We start from the raw sequence: 22,489 nt of genomic DNA, 5'->3' as shown, positions 1-22,489 counted from the left end.
TTTTAGAGGCAAAGGATTCAATTGTGGGGTCTTATGCGTGGAAAAGCATCATTAGTCCGAGAGATGTGATCCGAAAAGGGATGGTTTAATGTATTGGGAATGGAGAATTAGTGCGAATTACGAAGGAAATGTGGCTGTCTACACAGTCGAACAGATCTGTCATCTCCCTGATCCCACAAATGGTACTTGATTCGAAGGTTAGTGAGCTTATAGACCAAGACAATGCCTCATGGAAATCTGACATTGTACAACAGATGTTTCTGCCTCAGGAAGCATCATTAATTTTGGGTATTCTGCTGAGTGAAAGGTGCCCCCCTGACTGCATCACTTGGGCCTATACACCCTCGGGTATGTTCACTACCGGTAGTGCTTATAAACTGCTTGTATCTTGCAATTCAACTTCTATTGTAGGTAGTTCAAATCTAGAAGCTCAAAGGCATTTTTGGAAATGCATTTGGCATCTTCGAGCTCATAACAAAATCAAGCATTTCATTTGGAAAGCTTGTAATAATGGCTTACCAAGATGTTTCATCCCATCTCGTGAACTTCAGTGACCTCTCTAGGTTCACGCAATTTCAGGATGATTTTAGAATGGAGATCATCTCTATAGCAGCTTGGCTCATATGGAATAGGCGCAATGCTATCCACTTTGTTCAGACTACTCACCCTCTAACCAATATTTGTAGTATGACGGGCAACCTTCTCCAGGAATACCTTGTAGCTCAGAATGATGACCTAGTGCTCCCATGTCCAACTATTATGCAGCAGTGGCGATCCCCTGATCACAACATCTACAAGGTGAATTTTGATGCGGCTATCTTCAGCTCATCCAACTTAGCGGGAATTGGAGTGATTTCTTGTGATTGTGATGGGGAAGCAATAGGTGCCCTTTCGATGCCCATTCCGCTAGCTCAATTAGTAGCGGCTATGGAGGCTCTAGCTTGCTGTGGGGTTGTGAAATTCGCGATAGAGATTGGTCTGTTTCAGGTAGTGTTTGAAGGTGACTCGGTTGTGATCATCAATGCTCTAACCAAAGATACTGGTGAACTATCCAGTTATGGGAATATTTTGGAGGACATTTGCACTCTAGTTTTTGTTTTTCAGCTGGTAGAATTTAATCACGTTCCTCGTAATTGTAATTCAGTCACTAATGCTTTTGCAAAGAAAGTGAGCTCTGTGTTAAGACTACAGGTTTGGTTGGAAGACATTCCCCCAGACATTGTCCCTCTTGTTTGACGGGATGTTCATTAAGTTTCTAATTTGAATAAAATCCTAGGCTTCTTAGTCTGGTTTCTCAAAAAAAAAAAATACTGGAAGTAAGCCAAACTCTTTCTAAAAGAGAGGAAGCTGTCCACCTAGGGATGACAATGGGGCGGGGCGGGGCCGAAGGATCTTCATCCCCGCCCCGCATGGTTTTGTCTTGCCCCATTTCCACCCCACCCCGCATGATGGGAAAACCTTTTTCACGCCATCGCCACCCTTTGGGGCCCCACGAAGTCCTGCCCCATCCCGTAAAACTCTACTTTTTGTTAATTTGCCCTACAATTTGTACAACTTTTTTAATAAAACCTATTTCATTAATATAAATATACTTGAAATTATAACTAAATTTATTCTATCAAATCAAATCAATTTTTAGAAAAAAATGAATAATATATCCAAGCGTTGAACAAGATAATCACAAAAAAAAAAACCCTCATAGTATAATACATAACAAAATAAAGGCAGAGAACCACATTGGGTAGAATAAAAAAAGCTAATATTGATATGTTATTTAAAAAGTAGAGTTTTAGGGTATGAAAAATTTAGCAACTCGGGCGGGGCTGGGTGGGTCTAAAAAGTCTAAACCCATCCCCGCCTCGCCCCATGGTGTAGGGCTAAAATCTTGCCCCATCCCAGCCCCATCACCTTTGCGGGGTGAGGAAAACTCTCGCGGGGCGAAGCGGGGGAGGGGCGGGTTAAGCGGGGTGGGGGAAAATTGTCATCCCTATGTCCACCCCTTGCCATCTTTCTTGTTTTTTATCCTATCTGAGCCAACCCAAGGCCTAGGCCTAAGGCCCCCATCACCAAAAAAAAAAAAATTTATACTTGGGAAAAAGATCCATCTCCAATTGTAAAAGGCCCATAAATTTTATAAAATTACAAATATTTAATGGTTGTGCACTTTATTTATTTATTAGTGATGTTAAAAATACCACAAATTTTATTATAAGTTTACAAATTGACATGTTACCAATCACAAAAAAGTAATTTAAACATTCATTAATTAAATTGTTGAAGTTCATCATAGTCATTGTCACAGCATATTGTAAAATCATTAATTATCCATTTTCATTTCTATTGTGACTTCCAAAATATATGACCAATAGAAATCTAACCCAATTGAAACCCTAAAATATTTCAAAAAAAATGTTGCAAATGTGTTAAATCATTAATTATAGATTAATTTCCCCTAATAGTTTGAGACTTTAATTTTTATAAATCGATACTACAAAGCTACACACCAAATAATCTCTCTATCTCTTTTAAAAATAGGATATAAAATAAAAAATTAGATTACAACTTAACTTAACTATGCATTGTCATATATCCAAAATAAAGTATATTTTTTAACCATAATAAATTTAATCAAAATTCATGGATCAACTGTGATATTCAATTTTCTATATGAAATTAACATTAGTTTAGTTGATATTATTCATCAAATTATGTATTTAATGTATCAAATAAACCTTGATTTGATTAATACTAAATAATTTTATTTAATTAATACTTATATATAAAAGGTCTCATGTGAATTTTTCGCCTTAAGTTAGGCTGTCCCTATCTGAGAACCAATCCGTGTTTATAGATAAAATATTAGAGAGGTACTACGTCCATAACATTTTTCAACAAATCATAGGTGGTTAGTTGTTATTGGTTTAAATTTGAACTTAACACTAAGTTTACTTTTTTGCGCTAATAATAACAACCTGCTACTTAAAATTTGTTGTGAAAATATTGTGGATATATCATTTCTCAAAAGATTAAGCCAATACCAATCATTTGAAGATTTCTTATGAAGACTTAATCTTTTTACACGTGTGAAAGTATCCTTGCTTTGTTTTGATTTGTTGTCTCGTTATGGCTGTAAGAGATTAAAGGTCCGTTTGGATACAATTGAAAATTGAAAACTGAAAAATATTGTCACAAAATAATTTTTTAATGTGTAAAAAACATTGTTCATTGGCCTAAAATCACTGTTCATGGCCAATAAACAGTGACAGGTGCGCATCAAGTGAAAAAAGAAAAAGAAAAAAAGGGTTGAAACACAAACGTGCGCGTTTCAGCCCAATCCAAACTCATCCTAAAGAGGAGTTGAAGCCTCGTGATAGAGAGATGGGCTAAGAAGAAATATTCACGGGTTTGTTCTTGGTTAATGGTTGTATGGGTTATCATGGGCCAGAATATTGGGCATCTAAGGGTCCGTTTAGATAGAACTTTTTGCTGAAAACTGAAAACTGAAAACACTGTAGTAAAATAATTTTTAAATGTGTAAATAGTGATACGGGACCCATTTTTAATAAAAAATTAATAAAAAGGTGCGTGAACAGTGCATGCACAGTGGCGCACAGTGCGCGCACTGCACATTTGTCCCCTACCGCTGCAGTAGAAAAAAAAAAAAAAAACCAAAACATAAAACGCAAAACGTGGAAACGCAACAACTGTATCCAAACCCTCTCTAAGTAGGTAAAATGATTGATAGTAAGGGTCCGTTTGGATAGAACTTATTGCTGAAAACTGAAAACACTGTAGCAAAATAATTTTTAAATGTGTAAGTAGTGCTGCGGGATCCACTTTTAATAAAAAATTGCTAAAAAAGTACATGTACAGTACGCGCACAGCGCGCGCTGCGCGCTTGTCTCCTGCAGCAGCAAAAAAAAAAAAAAAAAAAAAAAAGCAAAACTTGGACGCAAAACATGGACACTGCATCCAAACGTCCTCTAAGTTTTTAAGTTGAGTTAGGCTCAAGAGAGGTCCTTATTGTACAAGATCAAAGCAAGCAACTATCTAAGACAGGCTTTGGAAGATTATAAGCTACATGAAATATGCAGGGCCTGACCCAGCAACAAAAAGAAACCTTGGGCAGGGTGTCAATTATGCATTTTTTATTTATATGAAATCAAAATAAAATAAAATAAAAATCAACAATTCTATGAGGATAACAAATTTTACAATTTGTTTCAAAATGTATTAAAGTGTTAGATTATAATTAAACATTGATGATGAAAGATTTTGTGAAATTTATGGTGTGTTTAGACTTAAATGTTAATAACTTAAATGTTAATAACTACAATTGAATTGAACTATTTCATTCAGGTCATATGTGACCACAAGGACTAGTAAAATCTTTTGCCCCTCTCCGCGGAGCCATGAATGACCAATCCAATTGACAAAACTGTAACTTTGGTGGACGAGGTGCTCAAGAAAAAGTGAGAAACCTTTAAAATAATTTTGGGCAGAGAACTCTATGTCTGTAGCCTACAGAAGTATAGATCAGACCCCAACAAGGGTCACAACTCACACAGCACATAAGCCAACAGTATATAATATCAGTTTGTCAGGTATTTATCATTGAGAAGCTGCTGAAATGTTCATGGATGGTTGGGGCTCTTTGCCCTCAGCACTGTTGAGGGTTGACCTTGCAGCAAAATTCTGTAATTTGATTCTATAAAATTCATTATTTGATTTTAATTAAGTGAGACCCATCTGAAACTTTAAACTTGTCGAAGAAAAACCTGTTTCACCTTCTTGCCATTGTACAAAAAATCTTTTGAGCTGGGTTGGACTTGAGAGTTGACTTTAACTAAATTAGGAGCGTCAAGTTCTTATTCATGGTGGTTACTTGTTAGGTACCCCAATCTTGCAGACAAGGACAGGACAACCCACCTACCCACCCACCCAAAAAAAAAAAACTCCAATCTTGTAAGAAAAATGATAATATATCATATTCTTAGGCTAATTTCAACTTGAAATGTGAAGAAGTTTGTAATTTATTGGTATTATTTGATTTTTTTTTATAAGAAAAATAATAATTTTAATTTCCCTTTCCATTTGTTGTAAAAATGGGGGAAAAAATCAATATGAAATTTATGGAATCCTATATATCCATTTTGGAAGGAACCTATTGAATTTTAACATAAATCTTCAATAATTTAAGTAAATAACAATGTGCTAATATCTTTATAAAATTACCTTAAAAGGATACAGTATTCATTGAATTCCTAACTCTTCTTATTTAATTACGGTGAATCAAGAATACCATATCCGTACTTATCATTTTTAAATCCCATGTTCACATAATCCATGAGCTTCATTATAATTCCAAATCTTTAGTAGATAATTACTTAACTAAGCAAATCCTTTTTACTCTATTCCTTATACTTCTTTTTTTTTTTTGAAAACTATTCCTTATTCCTTAAAACTTCTTGTTGCCATAAAGGAATTGAATCCTAATAGTAATAACTAATATAATTATACATTTAGCACTGCACTTTAGTCATTCTAATATACATTTAACACTTTACTTTATTCATTCTCAACAAAAAAAAATTACTTTATTTGTTTTTTTACCAATAAATCGACTCTCAGTTAAGGCCTTAAGGGTATACCTCAAGCCTCAAGGTCAACATTCAGTCACCTACCAATGGTCCAATACCATGTCCCAAAACAATGAAAGAACAAGACTGAATGTGAGAGCAAATTGCCAAATTCGAAAAGCACAAAGACATTAATTATTATAAAAAGGAAAAGAAGGGCCAAGATTTTCCAATTCTGCAATTTCCACACACCACACCTCCTCAAGTCCCCAATTCCCAGGTCTCCTAGGCAAACTGCCCAGCCTTTTCTTCTGAGGTGTTTTTGTCTTCACTCAACCTCACTTCACGTGACTCTCTCTATTCTCTAAGCTCATTCCCCCCCTCTCTCTCTCTCTCTCTCTCTCTGTACTCTGCAACTCCAAGAGCCTATGCTCACAAATCTGCATAAATATTCTCTATAGATCAGATTTCAGATCTCACATTTGATGACCGCAATACAACAAATCTAGCTCAGCTTCTTTTTCATCTTCTTCCATGCCTCCACTACATTCCACCAAACTAGTTTTCCTCTTTCTGATATTGTATCTGTACCTCTACTTCACAACTTGTGTGTTAGCTCAAAGATGCTATTCAGAGTCAGATATTTTCAGATCTCCATGCCCACCATTCACTTCCACCCTCTCCTTTCCTTTCTCAACTTTACAAGGCTGTGGCCACCCTTCATTTCAAATCAAATGCTCCACTCCACACTCTACCATCTCCATCAACAATCAATCCTTCTCTATTCTTCACTACGACCCCAACTCTTTCTCTCTCACAATCACCCCCCATCTCTTAAACACTACCACAAAAGCCACCGACTTACAGGCTCACTCAAATTGTTCCTCCTCTCACTTCCCCTCCATTCCCAATCGCTCTATCAACCTCTCAGGCTCACCATTTCGAGCCTCAGACTCTTCTTGTTCTCGACTCTCTTTCCTTGAATCTTGTTCCCATCTAAAGCCCGCAAACTGTGAGCAATGCGCTTGGGAATGCAACCTCATTGAGAACCCACTTCAGCTACTCCCCGGTTGCACTCCTAGCTCCACACAAAGTCCCATCTCAGAACAACGCTGCCAAGACGACATCTTGGGCTACCTCGACAAATTCTTCAGCAGCATTGGGATCGAACTCGAGTGGGACGAAGCTCAAGACACTTACTTCTCGAGCTGCAAAGATTGCAAGTCCAGAAACGGTGTCTGTGGCTTCAACTCCACCGACCCAGAAAAGAAATTCATTTGCTTTCACTCTGATCAGAACACTCCCTCCTCCCCATGGCCTCGACATCACAGCCCAAAGAGACTAGCTATTTTGTGCTCGATATTCTTGTTCGCAACCTTACTCCTCGTTGCCACAGCCATTTTCAGGTCCAAGCGTTTGAAACTTTCATCCCCTTCAGATTTAGAAGACCCCAACACTCTCTTCCTTCATCGACACCGCTCAGCTAGTCTCCTCCCACCAGTTTTCACCTACGAAGACCTCGAGTCCTCGACCAACAAGTTCGACCCAAAACGCAAAATCGGCGATGGCGGGTTCGGTTCAGTCTATCTAGGCCAACTCCACGATGATCGAATCGTGGCTGTCAAACACCTTCACCACCACAAAGCCACTAGCAAAGCCTTTTCGACCAAGTCCTTTTGCAACGAAATCTTGATCTTGTCCTCAATCCAACACCCGAATCTCGTCAAACTCCACGGCTATTGCAGCGACCCAAGAGGCTTAATCTTAGTCTATGACTATGTCCCAAATGGCACTCTAGCTGATCATCTCCATGGCAAAAACAAAGCCTCTTTGTCATGGAATATACGTGTCGACATTGCTTTACAAACTGCTTTGGCTATTGAGTACTTGCACTTCTCAGTGAAACCAGCTATAGTTCACAGAGACATTACTTCCTCTAACATTTTTGTTGAAAGAGATATGAGAATCAAAGTTGGTGACTTTGGGTTGTCTAGGCTGTTGGTCTTTCCAGAAACGACATCGTCTTCTTCTTCATCTGGGTATGTTTGGACAGGTCCACAAGGTACACCTGGGTATCTAGACCCGGATTATCACAGGTCGTTCAGGCTAACAGAGAAGAGCGACGTGTACAGTTTTGGCGTGGTGCTTTTGGAGCTTATATCTGGGTTGAGACCAGTGGATCAGAGCCGTGACAAGAGGGAGTTCGCTCTTGCTGATCTTGTTGTGTCGAAGATTCAAATGGGTCTGTTGCATCAAGTGGTGGACCCAGCTCTGAGGCTCGATCATCATCATCATCATGAGGGGGGTGTAATGGACGGCGTTGATGCAGTGGCAGAGCTTGCATTCAGATGTGTCGCGGCTGACAAGGATGATCGTCCTGACGCTAAGGAAGTTGTGGAAGAGCTTAGGAGGATTAGGAGCCGTACATCAAGGTGTGATGACGTGGCAAAGGGTTGAGTTCTGAAGGTTTTTGATTTGATTTGAGAGGAAAAAAGTGGGGTCAGTTTGCACATGTGGGAGAGTTTGACTGATGAACTAAAAAACACATTTTGTCGGAGAGTTTTTTTTTTAAATAATTTTTGTTTGGAGGAATATATAGAAGTTTATTAATATGATATGTATTAAGAAAGAAGAATGTGAATAGATCTGTTAGCTTTTTTCAGCATTCTCGACTGTGCTCAAGTCTTTGCTTTGGTTTATTGTTCTGTGTCTGTCAATACCTTTTTCTTTTCAATCTTATCAGAATTCAGAACTGCATTGCCATTTTTACTATGCTGTTTAACTTTTTGTTCTTTGCTTAGATCACATGCACAAGAATATCATGAGTGATAATTATTACATTATTCGATTATAACTTTTTGTTATGTTATGATCAAGCTTAAAAAAAATATTCCATGGGGGTGATTCATGAATTTGCAATGATTGAGATGCTAGTAAAAATGTCTTGGGGGGTTCATATTTGTGGGAAGCCAGAGACCACAGATTTAAGAAAATGAGCAATGTTAATGTCTTAGAGATAAATTTTTATAACCCTTCTCATGATTTATAATGTAAAAGAATTTTGATTGTGGTAATAATATCATTTTTTCACTTTATTGCCGACAACTTTTGTTAGCATCAATTAAAGTTAATGTTAAAATATTTTTAAACAACAATGTTTACATACCTAACACATTTTATGACTTTTTAAATGATAGATTTTGATTGTGCAACAACAGTTGCATTTGGATCATCACTGAACATCAATTTTAATGTTAACCGAGACCATTCACGTGCTGTTAAAAAATTATTTTAACATTTCATTTTACCATAAACTTAACATTAAAGATTCTATTTTTTTTTTTTTTATACTATTTTATTTAAATATTCTTTTTTTATCAACTTATGTTACAGTAATAAGACGTGACCTCACAGAATAAACTATTATTATTTTTAATCACTTTATGCTACAGTAAAGTGCCAGTAGCCAGTTTAATAAATTTTTTACTATACCTCAGCAAATGTAGCATGCTTTTAGCGTCTTGTTTGGTGCTAAAATAGCGACTAATGTAAATGCTCTAGTGGTAACTTATCACCTAAATTTGTTGTCATTATACTTGTTTTATGAGAAGGTTGTTGTCATTATACTTGTTTATGAATTTTTGTGTGACTAGACTTGTTTGAAAGAAAATTCTAACAAAAAGACTGATTCGTATGTGCACAACCCAAGTCACCCCATATGCTGCTAGTGAGATGACTTTTAAGAAGTTTTAGTCCCTCAAAACAAAAGGCTATTGGGCCTAAGATCGAACGTGCAATATTTTTTGTATTCTTTTTTCCAAAGCTGCTTTTGACTACATGCTATCATCACTTGATCACATCCATCCAAACATTCCACTAGTGCTTTATTCAATTGTGGCCTTTATCTTGATTTCAACAAGCCAATATTTTCTACACCTTCCCCTTTAACTTGAATGGCTTAAGGTCAAAAGCAGATTGAAATGCAATGTCACTTAGTAGGGTTCTTGACTTCCCCTTCTTCTTTTTCCTCTCATTTTTCCTTAATGCCAATCCACGTGCACCCAAAGCTAGAAAAAGGTATGGAGGAAAATGAACTAAAGTTTAGAATGCTCTACAAGGTCACTCTACACCAAATGAGTCATTATTCACTTCAGGATTACATTATTTTTACATAAAGTATGGTATGGAGCAAGTGTACACTTGAAGAAGCACAATTAAGTGCAACTTACATAGTTTGCGAAATGTACTGCAGGGTATTTGTGTGATTAGCTACTCAAATATCTTGAACCGCTGAGACCAAAGATGAGAAAATAACATATCTGGTTGTAACTTGTGGTCATACTGGCTATTTGAAATATGTAGTCTCCAAAGCCCTGGCCTTCTCCCCTATGAGTGCAGCTTCCTTTCTTCCTGCGAGGTTATAAGCTCTTTCCTGAAGCAAAGATTCAAGAACTCATATTACTTCATGTGACTATTGTTGTATTGAGAGTTATATACAAGAATAGGTTGTAATAATGATATAAGGTTGGAGAGCATTTATTTGCAAAATGAATAAAATTGAATTTCAAGATTTGGAATTTTCTTTGTGAAATTTCAAGATTTGGAATTTTCTTTGTGAAAATTCAAGTTTCAGGATATTCGATCGGTCGAAGCTTTTGTTCGGTCGATCAAAAAGGGTTTTTACAAACTTGTCTCCAGGATACAACCAAGTTTATTGAGTTCTACAAATAGCAATTTTAGAAAATATCTACAAGATTTCTTGTGTTCTACATATTTTCAAGTGAATATTAACCTCCATTTATACCAATAGAGTTATAACCCTTCAAAAGGTATGTATGGAGAGTTACGATGCCTCAAAAAACCGTTTACAAGATTTAAAATCTTTCACAACGTTCAGAATGGTTATCACAATTCTACAGAAAATTCTGCAAAAAAATTCAATTGTGCCTCCAAGTAAATCACTAATTTCTAATTACTTGACGTGTTCTTTTGTTCTCTCATTGTTACTTCTTGATTTGGTAAAATCCCCAATAACTATGCCAGGAGCAAAACTTCTTAAAGCTCTTATACAAAACTAATAAGCATGAAGTTCATAGATAAGGCAGAGTTATACCAAAAGTCGCCACAAGAAAGGGACTCCTTCTCGCTTCTTGATCTGCTTCTCAATTACTTCGATTGCTAGAATTAAAAATTTACAGTTAAAACAAAACTGCGGTGAAGTTTGATGGCAACAGAAGAATTTATGTCTTACCTTTCACAGCTTGTCCAGTATTAAGCAACATACTGTACCAGATTTCATTGAATACATCAACTTGTTCATCAGATGCACCGATCACCTAGCATAAAGGAGTAAAATTCATATTATAAACTCCAATATGTGAAAATACTGCCCAGATTTTGGAGCACCCTGATCAAGTTATTCAGTAATAGATGACCATACCTTGCAGTTATTGGCATCAAAATCTGGACCAAGCAATTGCAATGCTTCTTTGTCATTTCCCCTCCCATACTCATATAGGGCTTCTGCAAGCTGAGAACAACAAATATGAAAATGAAAAAAAAAAAAAAAATTAAAAATAGAATTGAGCTTTAATTTGTTCTTATTTTTTTTTTTTTTTTTTTTTTTTTTTTGAGGAAGGGGGGAGGAATGAAACCAAGTCCTAAGTTTGAAAATATTATCAGTCTAACTATAAACAATAACAATGAATAAACACACACACAACAATCATGATTTCCTGACCTTTCTCATTAATGAATGATAATAGCAATAGAGCTGAAGTTTCCAGAATTTTCTTTTTCTTTTTCTTTTTTGGGCAAGTTTGTTTACGGTACATGTTATAAGGCCAGTTCTAATTTCTCCTCAAAGAGTGAAAAACCTCTATCCCCATGTGGTTAGAATTTAGTAGAGCCTATTAATGTGAATAATACACCACTAATGCTCCGTGTGTTTTAGTGAAACATGTTTTCTGCATTTCCCAATGTTTGGTATGGTAGGAAACTCTGGTCAATGAAAAACTTGTTGCATAGTCAATCAAAAATCTGGGTTTTGGACGGAAAATGTTTTCTGCCTTTAAACCAAAGCTGCCAGATTTAAAATATTTTCTGTTTTTGCACGTTTAACTATTTTTTATAGTTATGTACATGTTGGCAATACATGGTGAGTGAAATCCCACACTGAATAAGAATAATAAGAGGGAGTGGTTAATATGACATAGTTGGGCCCAAAGCAAAGGCTTAACTTTTTTTTTTTTTTTTTTTTCTAGGCTTAAGTCTTTTGGGTCAAGTGATGTCCTTATATATTATATCAAGTTCATAAGTGGTATCATGATATGATATGTTTAACAATTTTGGACATTTCGTTTATACATATATTTATACTTTCATGTTTTGTGATCTAGTTAAAGTGTATTTGAGAAAAAATTAATTAATTTTTAGATCAATTCTCTAGTTGCTTTACATAATATTCATGCTATAAATGAAAGTTTTGGCTCATATAATCATTTGGAATTACAGGAAAAAGTTAATATTATGGAACCAACCCCGAAAATGAGCTGAAAAGGTCAGGGTTGGAACTAAACACAAGAATATGATCTAGTTCTCCAGAAAATATTTCCCAAAAAAAGAGTTGTTTTCCAGAAATTTTTTACTGCTGAAACAAAAGGAGAATAAAGGTACCTTATGAACAGACAATAGAGAAGTGTGCAAATAATAGAACATAGATAATGTCATTATATGGCAAAGGAAGAAACAATCAGTACAAACCAGCATTCCTCTGTGCATTATCTGTTGTTTCTTCTTGCTTATCCTAGAAAATCTACAGGATAACAGAATTTCATTAATTGCTGGACTACATTTTAATAGATGTGGATGAAAGAGGACAAGATCCATCTAACCTGAATTTCAATCCCTTTAGTAAATCCTCTGCTTTGGACAGCTCTCCAGTACTAGCCAAGGCCCATAATATCAAGCAATCAAAGTGCCACTCTATGTACCAATTCACCTGAACATTTTGGGGCACACATCCAAATATTGAATTATTATTAAATTATGCTCACATAATATCTACCATGGTATATACGGATACTGTTTTGAGGATGAATACCAATACAACATGAAACACTCCAACTGAGCAAATTTACATTTGATATGTGTGTTTCATATCAAGTTCATATAGACCTAGCACACATTACAGTGGCGATTTTTAAAGTGATTTATTAGTCATTTCACAAACCTTTTTGTTACCTTGTCAACAGATGGTACTTTAAATTTTATTGTCCTTGGTCCATATAACAAAGGCAACATCATAACACGATGAACTGCAATGCACTTATGGGGGCTTGAACAACATGAAAGAAACATTGTAGTTGTTGAATGTGATAAAGAAAAAGAATTTTCTGTCGCACATTGCCAACAATACTTAGATTGAAGAAAGTAACCACTACAATCAACAAAATCTGTGTAGAAGTTGAGAAACTATTTACACTTTCAACATCTACCAGCTTTCAGAGTTTCATTGCAATTTGATGTAGTGGCATGATAGTGCATGTTACTGTTCTTCCACAAATGCCTAAATACATGAGAATATTATGATATACTCTTGAAATACAACACACAACACAAATGCATGCTTGATTTTTCAGTTTCTGCTAAGGGACTGTTTAGTAAGCCAATAATTAAGCCAGCATGTAACATTCAAGAATGATTATCTATTGTTTTAGATTCTGTTAAGGGCATATCTGGACAGCCTTTTACAATCTATATAGGTAACACCATGCTCCATAAACAGAGAAACATGCAATGCCTTGATAAATATCATAGCATTTTTTCTGAGAGAGAATATATATATATATATATATAAGAATCAATTGCCTAACAGTATATAACTCCAATGAAGTCATTTTCAAGAAATTAAGCAATCAAATATACAATTATTTTGCAAGGATGATATATTGTAGCTCACTTCATCTGTTAGGCAACCTGCTAAGATCTTGAGACGGCCATCAGAGGCATCAATTTCACCCCGTACATACAACCGCAATAATAAACCAATGGCATTTAAATACACCTAGAAGCAGAAGAAGTAGGACTTAGGACTCATAATATCTATATATAAACATAATAAATAAATAAAAAAGGGGCTGTGTTGAAGTTGCACAAAACAATATACCTCTGGACATGCAGCATTACTTCTCTCCAACTCCTTCAAAATACAATGATCATATATTTCTAAGACTCTCTGAATTGGAGAACTACCTTCCAAGTAACAAAGAGCTACATGCCACCAATTATGTGTCAGCCTGGAGATAACAAGGTTTTTAGGACATCCAAAAAAGCAAGAAAAGAGGCTAAAATTCATGACCAAGATTATTTAGAAAACTAACTATACATACATAAATGATCCACAAGAACTCCAAGAAGATGAGCATCCTTCCATGAACTCCACCGCTTCCTTAAAGCGGCACTCATACTGTAGAACATGGCACAACTGCATAAAAAATCAATATTATGGTAATCGATCAGGGGCTGGTGCTTAATTAAATCCTTCTTACTGCAACAATTTATTTACAGTAATATGAACTAACAATCTATTGATTCTTAATTTTAACTAGGTTGGCCGCATAATGAAAATTTGAAACCACACTTGTATAAATGATCGATCTTTTCTCAATTCATCAAAACTTTTTCCATGATCAGGAACTGCAAAGTATAATTATCAACTCTACAGAGCTGTGTTAAGAGTATTGAACCACTATCCTTGTATATAAAAATCCAAGAAGCTCAATATTCCATTTTATATTGAATGATGGGAAACCAAAATTTTGATTCATGTAAAAATCTTGAGCAGGCAATCTGGTTTAATTATAAACAGGAGATAAAATTATATATCTTTTTAATTAAACTAAAATAGAGATAGCTTACAGCATGTTGTGCCCAATAGTCTTGCTTGTTGATCTCGAATCCCTTTTTTGCAGCTTTCTCAGCATCTGCCATTTTGCCAAGCTCCAGCAAAGGAAAAGCAAGCATGCCATATATGTAATTCTCCTCTTGATTTATGGGTAGAACCTGTTGAATTCACAAATCATGAACCACATTGAGATGAGATGACTGATTTCAGAACCTTAAGTTAAAATGTCATATGTTAAGTCATATAACATTATGCTTTGTCAACATTGCTCTGCATACATTCCCAAGGAACCTAATAGAAAATACTCTTCCAACAATTTCAGGAAATAATGATAAAATTGAACCTGTTGAACAAGATCCAAGGACAGATCAGCTCGAGCCATGTAAAAGCATAGCACTTGAGCCCTCTTCAGAGATACCAGATCTCTTGGGAAATCTTTTAAGAGCTGCCAAAAATAGAGATATCACATAAAACAAGAAAAATTTGAACACACTAAAGAGTAAACCTAGACCAAATGACCATGGAGACTGGAGCTCATATCAATTACATAATACAGAGTATAAATTCAATCATTTGTGCATTAACCATGAAAGTTTTATAATTTAATCATAAACAAAGATCAAACTTAAACCATTAAAAGCAACTCCCAGCAAGATCAATTTTTTGAAAGCCACCATTGATAAGTTTTATCTATAACCTCTTTAAATATAAAATTTATAAGAGGGAGGAGGGAAACATTAAAAAGCCAAGGGGGCATGCACCCCCCCCCCCCCCTTTCCCCCTTCCGCCAATTATATTTATTAACCTAGAATTAGTATCATAAGTTTGTAGGAAAATGGTTGAAAATAATTTTTTAGGTGAATAAAAAGATCACTCGGTTATATCATAACTAGAGGACCAGAGAGGTTCATCATGAAAAATTACATTTTGTTAAATTACTGATTGTTTCAAAAGCTTAAGATGTTGGGAAATGGTGAATTTATCAATTAACCACAATTCTAACACATTTTAACAGATCATTAGAGCAAAATCAGTGACTTTACTGGTTACATCTTTTAGGTGCTAAATGGAATTATTTATTTTGTTCCAAACAATATGATGCTAAAACCATCAAATATTTGTTTTAATACACTATTCACTAAGAAGCTATCACATGATTCAATTCAAGTAAATTTTCAATCTAAAAGCTGGTATTGAATTATGAATAAAGATACATTGGACATAAAATACAAAGTAACATGAGAACTAAACAAACATATTAGCATAAAAAAAAAACTATGTCTCAATAATGAGTTGAGGTCCTCACAAACCTTAAAATGTAATTCGACAGCGACATCATCATCTCTGTTTTGAGATATCAAATAAATAACAGCATCAAAAACAGCTTTCTCGTACTTGGTCGCTTGCTCCTTGAGCAGAATAACGAAATTTCAGATAGAACCCAAAAAAAAAAAAAAAGTAAAAACAAAGAAGGGTCATGTGCCCATTTTTAACCAAAACAAAAGACTTACAAGGAGGGACTTAGCGGCTTGGATATGAGAAGGAGCTCGTGAAGGATCAGAGGAGCATAGGAAACTAGCAGCCAAAATGTTGGCCAACACACAGTCCTTGTCATGGACCAGCGCTTCCAGAATCACTGATCGCTCTCTCCCATAACTAAGCACCTTAATATCATCCATAAACCATAACCCATTTCAGAAAAGAAACCAAGTCATACACCAAAAGAGACAAAGACAGAGACAGAGACAAAGAAAGACCTGGTGATAATAGGAGTTGATGGCAGAGATACAAGAATCCGAAGATGTCCTAACCTCGTACCCCCACATGTCCAGCTTCACTCCCTCCATCTCTGTGTGTGTTTCTGAATTAGAAGTACAGGTTTTGTAAAGTATAGAGAGGTGCAGAGATTGGAGAACTCTCAAAAAAAAAAAAAAAAGTCTTTCTCAGGAAATGGTATTTCTAGGACTCAAACGGGAACTGGGTTTTCATAGTTTCTACGAAATTTGGATTTTTGGTCGGCAGAAAATGAGTACATCCATCACAAGGTTTTTGTCACAGAGATTGGCGGGTCAGATAGAGATGTTTTAGTTGTCTCAGTCTGTTGCCAAACTGGGTAGCATCGTGGCTTGTTTTAACAAGATTCTGTTGGCTTTGTGCTTTTAGGATAGGGGGCATCGATTCTTTTATCCCAAGTAGGTGACTTTTATTCTTTGGAATCAGCTTAATCGAATATTAAAAGTTTAGGCTATTTTTATTTAATATTTTTATTTTTGAACATAAATTGAGTTTAAGTTTATCTCGGAAACAAATTATAAGTTCAAATTTGATTTATTTTCTTATTTAACAAACTCAAACTTGTTAAAGAACTACTTAATTAATTTTTTTTTCTTCTTATATATATTAAAATCAAAACTTAAATGTTTTACACCTTCATAAATTCATGAAAAATTTCTATGAATACACTATCTTTTTTTTTTTGAGACTATGAATAGACTATCTTAGTTATTAATAAGTTACAAATAATAATTTAATATCAAATTAACCTATATACAAACTTATAGTTTATATAAATATATTTTTAGATAAATATACATATAAAAATATAATATTATATATAATTAAATCAAGTTATTGTATTCATGAGCTTGTTCACGAATACATTATTGTTTATTAGCTTTACTTGTTTAACAATCAAACCTAAACTTAGGCTTGAGTTTGACTTGTTTACTAAGTAAACGAATAAAACAAATTTTTCGTAAGCCAAAAACTATTCATAAATAACTTGATTCATTTAATCTTCTATTCTTGAATTGCAACTAAATTTGGTATCTCCTAGTTCTTATAGCTTATTTTGCATAGTACTTATCAAAAGATATAGCTTCTTTCTTCTTCTTTTTCTTTTCCTTTTTTGTAACTTTTACTAAGTGTGACAAAAAAGTTAAAAACTAACTTATTTTCAAAAAGTTTCTAAAAAAAAATATTTATTTTGAAAAAAATTTAGTTTTTTTTTTGTAACTTTTACCAAGTGTGACAAAAAGTTAAAAACTAACTTATTTTCAAAAAATTTCCTAAAAAGAATATTTATTTTGAAAAATAATTTAGTTTTGCTAAAGAAAGAATATTTATTTATCTTTTTTTTTTAAAGGAATATTTATTTATCTTTAGTTTTGCTAAAGAAAGATAAAAGCTATTTAGTTTTTGCCAAACAAAAACTTGTAACCGGTACACAAGATTATTCATGGATTATAAACATAGCGTGCATAATAAAATATGTTTTTTTGAGAAAGTAAAATATGTTAATATTTATTAAAAGGAAAAAGAAAAATAACTATCAAAAATAAAAATGTGCTAATTATGGACCTATGTAAAATTGATGGTTCATAATTAACATATTTTAATTACTATGCACAAATAATATCGTGTCACAGTGAAGCTTAAACCGATTTGAGGCAGTGTGATTATTAGATGAAAAGATTTGGGATGTGGTTAGAGCACTAACATCCGAGAATGCAAAAAAAAAAAAAAAAACTTTGCAACATCAAACATTACTTTATCTATTTTACCAACTCATTTTACAACTCATTATACATCCCAGTTTTTATTTTTACATACAACCTAATAAAATAATATAGACTACTTAATAAAATAATAAAAAGTATTATTATCTCTCTCTTTCCTCCCACTATCTTTTTTCTTTTCACACACAACCATAAGATTATATATATTTTTTCTTTACAATCTATTCATAGGTTGCAAATTTTTGTTGGTATGCAAACCCTGGATGAAGTGGGATTTTGCTGTCTTGGGTTGTAAATTAGTAACTGAGGAGTATTTACACTCTAATACTAGTGCTCTTAGTCAAAATTTGGGAAATCTAAAGCACATCTAGGCTCGACTACATTTCAACTAGTCTAGAAAATTATATTTTGGGAACCGTGAAGGGCATTGTGGCTTGAAAATAAAAGAAATACATAAACTAATTTCACCTTTTCAATCAGCCTGTGTCCCAAAGAGATGGATAGCAAGGAATTCAGAATTGTTTCATTGCTTAGTAAATAGTCCTGACCCTCAAGAAGAAGTATTTCTTGTGAATTGTTGGGTTTAAAAGTTGATATGCAAAAGGGCTTTGATAGAAATAGAATTGAGTGGTCTTTTCTTTGCAATATCTTAGCCCAACATACATGGAAGTCTTAGGGTTTTTTTGAATACCGCTTATTTTGCTGAAAACTGAAAATATTGTAACAAAATAAATTTTAAATATGTGAATAGTGCCGTAAAGCTCAATTTTAATGAAAAAATTGTTGAAAAAAGAAATTTGTAGGTCATGTGAACAGTGCACGAGACCTACTGGTGTGCACTGCCCACCGCTTATTTGGCTGGTCAAAGAGGTAGTGTGTCCCGTGCACAGTGCACGAGACCCATTGACAGACAAAACCCTAGTGAAAACACTGTTCTGAATTAAAAAAAAAAAAAAAACGCAAACGTGAGACGCAGACCCTCTAACAAAATGCATACTTAAACATAGATTGTATTGTACCCTTAGTGGAGAAATAGAAGATTCAAATTTTCATTTACTTAGAAGGTTACCATTAGCAAAAAGTTCTTTACTTCATATCCAAATGTGGGTTTTATTTGAAGAAAAATGCTAAATCTATGAACTTTTTTATGTTGTGATAAATGATTATTTTTAAGTAAAAAAATAATGTTAGTCATAAGTTTAAAAGAGAATTAGTAAGAATTTTTCACATCAATAATTGGTAAAAAACTAAAAATATTGTAAGAAAAGCCTTTGTAAGACTTTATCCTCTGCATTATTAAATAAAAAATATATAAATAAAAGAGAGATGCTACATCTACAACATTTTTACAATAAATCATAGGTGATTAGTTGTTATTGGTTCAAATTTAAATCTAACATGAAGATTGCTTTTTTGCCCTAACAATAACAATCAGTAACAACTTGTCACTTATAATTTGTTGTAAAAATGTGGTAAAAATATTGTAAACATATCATTTCTCATAAACAAAAATCCAACCCAAGAGTAGTTTTCAAAACAGCTAATGCATCAGCAGCTATTGATCTGGAACCATGCTTTTAATGTGACACGCGAAGTCCAAAAGGAAATTATTAAACTACAGCTTAGTTCACACTGCATCATCCTTTAGCATGTCAAATTATTTCTCACAACATTTTTTTTCAGGTACCCCAAAAACCAAAAGGCCATTCAGCTAAAACAACAAAACAGGGGCCATAATTAAGGTACTTCCATGATCAACACAAAAGTTGTTCACAGAAACTTAATTCTTAGGAGGAGGAGCCCCTTTCATTTTGGCCGCAAGAACCTTAGAAAACTCTAAAAGCTTCTCTGTCTCAGGCATAACATTCTTAACAGCAGCATCAGCACAAAACATCTCAGCCCACTTGACCAACCCAGGAGTCTTTGCTTCATCAAGCAGCTTCACGCCATTCACCTTCTCCGTCACCTTCAGCCAGCCCAAGAAGGACCCAAAAGCAATATCAAGGAGCCCAATTCGATCTCCACCAAAGAAAGCCTTCCCTTTGCTACATTTCCCAAATGCTTCCTCCAACAGTGCAAGTCCTTCAGTAACTTGATCCAGAAAAGCCTTCCTCTCCTCTCCTTGCGCACTCCTAAGGCCTCTCATGGCAGCGAACCACTGCACCCATTTGCAATTTATAATGACTTGAAAACTAAATCTAAATTTTGTCCCCCCCCCCCTCACGCGCGCACACACACGCACATGTATATTTTGAGAAACACATATTTTGAGAAACACACACAAAAGGGAGAAGGAAGGGATACGCCACATATATTGATTTAATTGGAGTGACCAAACAAGAAACATCCCTTATGAACCATTAGTCTGTATTTAAACCTAAATTGTACATGCTAAGAATGTAATCAATTAGTCTCACTGTCTCACTATAGGATGAGTCGTCATAAAATATTTACGAAAAATTATTGTGGTTTAAGCATATCAACAAGCCATCAACTAGGATAATATAACAGCCTTGCACACAAAATTTTATACAAAATATTATAAGAGTAATACTATATACACAATATTTTTCACACACGTGAGTTATCAAGTTTTTATCGGTTCTTATTTGGGTCTAGTCACTCTTTTACCTATTATAAATAACTTGTCACTTTAGGCCTTATGAAATTTTTTGTATCTTTAGAGTTATTGAGATTATAAAAGCACCAACTACTATGATCCATGGATCATAAGACAAGCTACCAACCCTTTTTTCGCACTCCAAAAACCTAATACTCATAATGAAATTTGTCCTCTAGTTTTTATGGATTGCCTTTCGTGAATATAGAAGATATATTTGAAATTAACCTATAATATGTTCACAAAACAATAACACCACCACCACAACCAACATCGACTAAGTTTTAGTTCCAAAATTTTAGAATCAGTTATAGATCCTCAAAAGACTAATCATCATTAGCACATCTTCTCTTCTTCTTCTTCTTTTTTAATTTTTTTTTTTTAATATCATTCTACTCTATCTATCTAAAATCATAGTCTCTATTGTCTCTCTAATTGTCATGTCATTTTTACTTAGTTCTACTAAAATTATTTTAGATCTTCCTTTTACACCTTTTTGTTACCTCACCTCAAATCAACTTAGCTCTTGATGCACTAACCATTCTCCTGTGCACGTAATCAAACAATCTCAAAAAACTCTCTCATTTTTTAATCAATAAAGGCACCCCAATCATTATAATTTGTTCACCAAACCAAGGGTAAAACAAGGGATTCTTTTTTTGTTATTGTCTTGGAGCCTATTCTGTCATCTCATGGATTTCAAATAATTATATTTTCACATTTTTCATTATATCAATTATATCAACTGCATAATTTCAGAAAAAAAAAATATATATATATATATATATATATATATATATATATATATCTACTGCATAATATGTCACAAATATATATTATGTTTCAAGACTAAAATGATTATATAATCATCATCATAAAAAAAAATTAATTGAAAAAAATCTAACTATAATTTGCCGTCATTAATTAAACAACTTTACCTTGCCGATGCTGCTGTCAATATTTTTTTTTCTTCTTTCTTTTCTTTAGCACCATATGATATATACATGCAACTTTCAAATCCAACACAAAATTAACTAGTAGAATTCTCTCTTCTTAAAAAAAAAAAAAAAGAACTACTACTTCTACTAATCATTTAAACTTAGTATTAAATGATGAGATTGCTAATTGAGTTACAAAACTCTTAATTTTTAAGTATTAAATTAAAAATAACAGAAATGATGAAAGAGAAATAATTAATCAAACAATAAACAAACATGTGGTACCTTCTCATCAACATAGGCAGCCCAAAATCGTTGAATAGCACGATCATAAGGATCAGAAGGGAGGATAGAGGGACCAGATGTCCAAACCTCGTCGATGTATTCAACAATGATCATGGACTCACAGATGGGCTTGTCACCGTGAATCAGAACTGGAATTTTCTTATGAACTGGGTTGGATTGGAGGAGAAGCTCACTCTTTGATCCAAATGTCTCTTCAAGAAACTCATAGTCTACAGATTTGATATTAAGTGCAATCCTAGGCCTCATCACATATGGGCTAGGCCATGCACCCAGAACCTTGACATCATTCTTTGCCATGAGTACTCACTCTCAAATTTTCCAATCACCAAGTTTTGCAAGTTGATCTGGTTCTCTGTGTCTGTGTGCGTGTGTGGGAAATGAATAAAAAGGGTGTGAACTAATTTGGTTTGGTACGTGAAGTAAATAAGCTTGGGAATTAGGTGCGACAGTGTAATTTGGAATCGCAGGTAGGAGTTATGGAACTTGAATAGCATTGCTTTCATATATATATATATATATATATATATATATTTAGATAAAAACATTGCTCGTGGTTCATGTTGTTCTTGGACTGCACTGTCAACAGTCCCACCGTTTTCCTTATTATAATTTATAACTTCTCG

At 34.2% G+C, this 22,489-nt stretch overlaps 4 protein-coding genes across 4 annotated transcripts; 2 read left to right on the top strand and 2 right to left on the bottom strand.

The window, feature by feature from the left end:
* The first annotated feature begins 510 nt into the window (after positions 1-510).
* LOC142629125 (uncharacterized) lies at positions 511-1,236 on the top strand. Its single transcript, XM_075803108.1, has one exon. It carries the CDS (start codon positions 511-513, stop codon positions 1,234-1,236), a length of 726 nt encoding a protein of 241 aa, XP_075659223.1.
* Positions 1,237-5,650: 4,414 nt separating this feature from the next.
* On the top strand, positions 5,651-8,244 carry LOC142630073 (LEAF RUST 10 DISEASE-RESISTANCE LOCUS RECEPTOR-LIKE PROTEIN KINASE-like 1.5). The gene has a single exon (XM_075804148.1). The coding sequence runs from the start codon at positions 6,114-6,116 to the stop codon at positions 8,034-8,036; it is 1,923 nt and encodes a 640-aa protein (XP_075660263.1). The 5' UTR covers positions 5,651-6,113; the 3' UTR covers positions 8,037-8,244.
* Positions 8,245-9,686: 1,442 nt separating this feature from the next.
* LOC142626860 (uncharacterized) lies at positions 9,687-16,534 on the bottom strand. Its single transcript, XM_075800566.1, has 14 exons — positions 16,242-16,534; positions 15,996-16,148; positions 15,795-15,893; positions 14,828-14,929; positions 14,499-14,642; positions 13,970-14,064; positions 13,747-13,876; positions 13,540-13,644; positions 12,473-12,579; positions 12,342-12,393; positions 11,020-11,109; positions 10,831-10,915; positions 10,693-10,757; positions 9,687-10,011 (listed from the first exon to the last, which is right to left on the bottom strand). Exons 1-14 carry the CDS (start codon positions 16,329-16,331, stop codon positions 9,925-9,927), a joined length of 1,404 nt encoding a protein of 467 aa, XP_075656681.1. The 5' UTR covers positions 16,332-16,534; the 3' UTR covers positions 9,687-9,924.
* A 2,993-nt stretch (positions 16,535-19,527) lies between these two features.
* LOC142627500 (glutathione S-transferase U17-like) lies at positions 19,528-22,488 on the bottom strand. Its single transcript, XM_075801378.1, has 2 exons — positions 21,846-22,488; positions 19,528-20,160 (listed from the first exon to the last, which is right to left on the bottom strand). The coding sequence occupies exons 1-2, from the start codon at positions 22,161-22,163 to the stop codon at positions 19,783-19,785; spliced, it is 696 nt and encodes a 231-aa protein (XP_075657493.1). The 5' UTR covers positions 22,164-22,488; the 3' UTR covers positions 19,528-19,782.
* Position 22,489: the final 1 nt, after the last annotated feature.

Source organism: Castanea sativa, chromosome 3, assembly GCF_040712315.1.
Source record: "Castanea sativa cultivar Marrone di Chiusa Pesio chromosome 3, ASM4071231v1".
Taxonomy (NCBI): domain Eukaryota; kingdom Viridiplantae; phylum Streptophyta; class Magnoliopsida; order Fagales; family Fagaceae; genus Castanea; species Castanea sativa.
Note: the sequence above shows the minus strand (reverse complement) of the source record. Positions and strands in the feature narration are given on the sequence as shown.

Bases quoted from the DNA above. Each gene is read 5' to 3' on its own strand.
- LOC142629125 (XM_075803108.1), top strand. From the start codon at position 511: ATGGCTTACCAAGATGTTTCATCCCATCTCGTGAACTTCAGTGACCTC.
- LOC142630073 (XM_075804148.1), top strand. From the start codon at position 6,114: ATGCCTCCACTACATTCCACCAAACTAGTTTTCCTCTTTCTGATATTG.
- LOC142626860 (XM_075800566.1), bottom strand. From the start codon at position 16,331: ATGGAGGGAGTGAAGCTGGACATGTGGGGGTACGAGGTTAGGACATCT. The intron at 16,149-16,241 runs GTCTTTCTTTGT...GATGATATTAAG, and splicing joins TCAACTCCTATTATCACCAG to GTGCTTAGTTATGGGAGAGA. The intron at 14,643-14,827 runs GTTCAATTTTAT...TGAATTCAACAG, and splicing joins CCTTGGATCTTGTTCAACAG to GTTCTACCCATAAATCAAGA.
- LOC142627500 (XM_075801378.1), bottom strand. From the start codon at position 22,163: ATGGCAAAGAATGATGTCAAGGTTCTGGGTGCATGGCCTAGCCCATAT. The intron at 20,161-21,845 runs GTACCACATGTT...AAATGGGTGCAG, and splicing joins CTGCCTATGTTGATGAGAAG to TGGTTCGCTGCCATGAGAGG.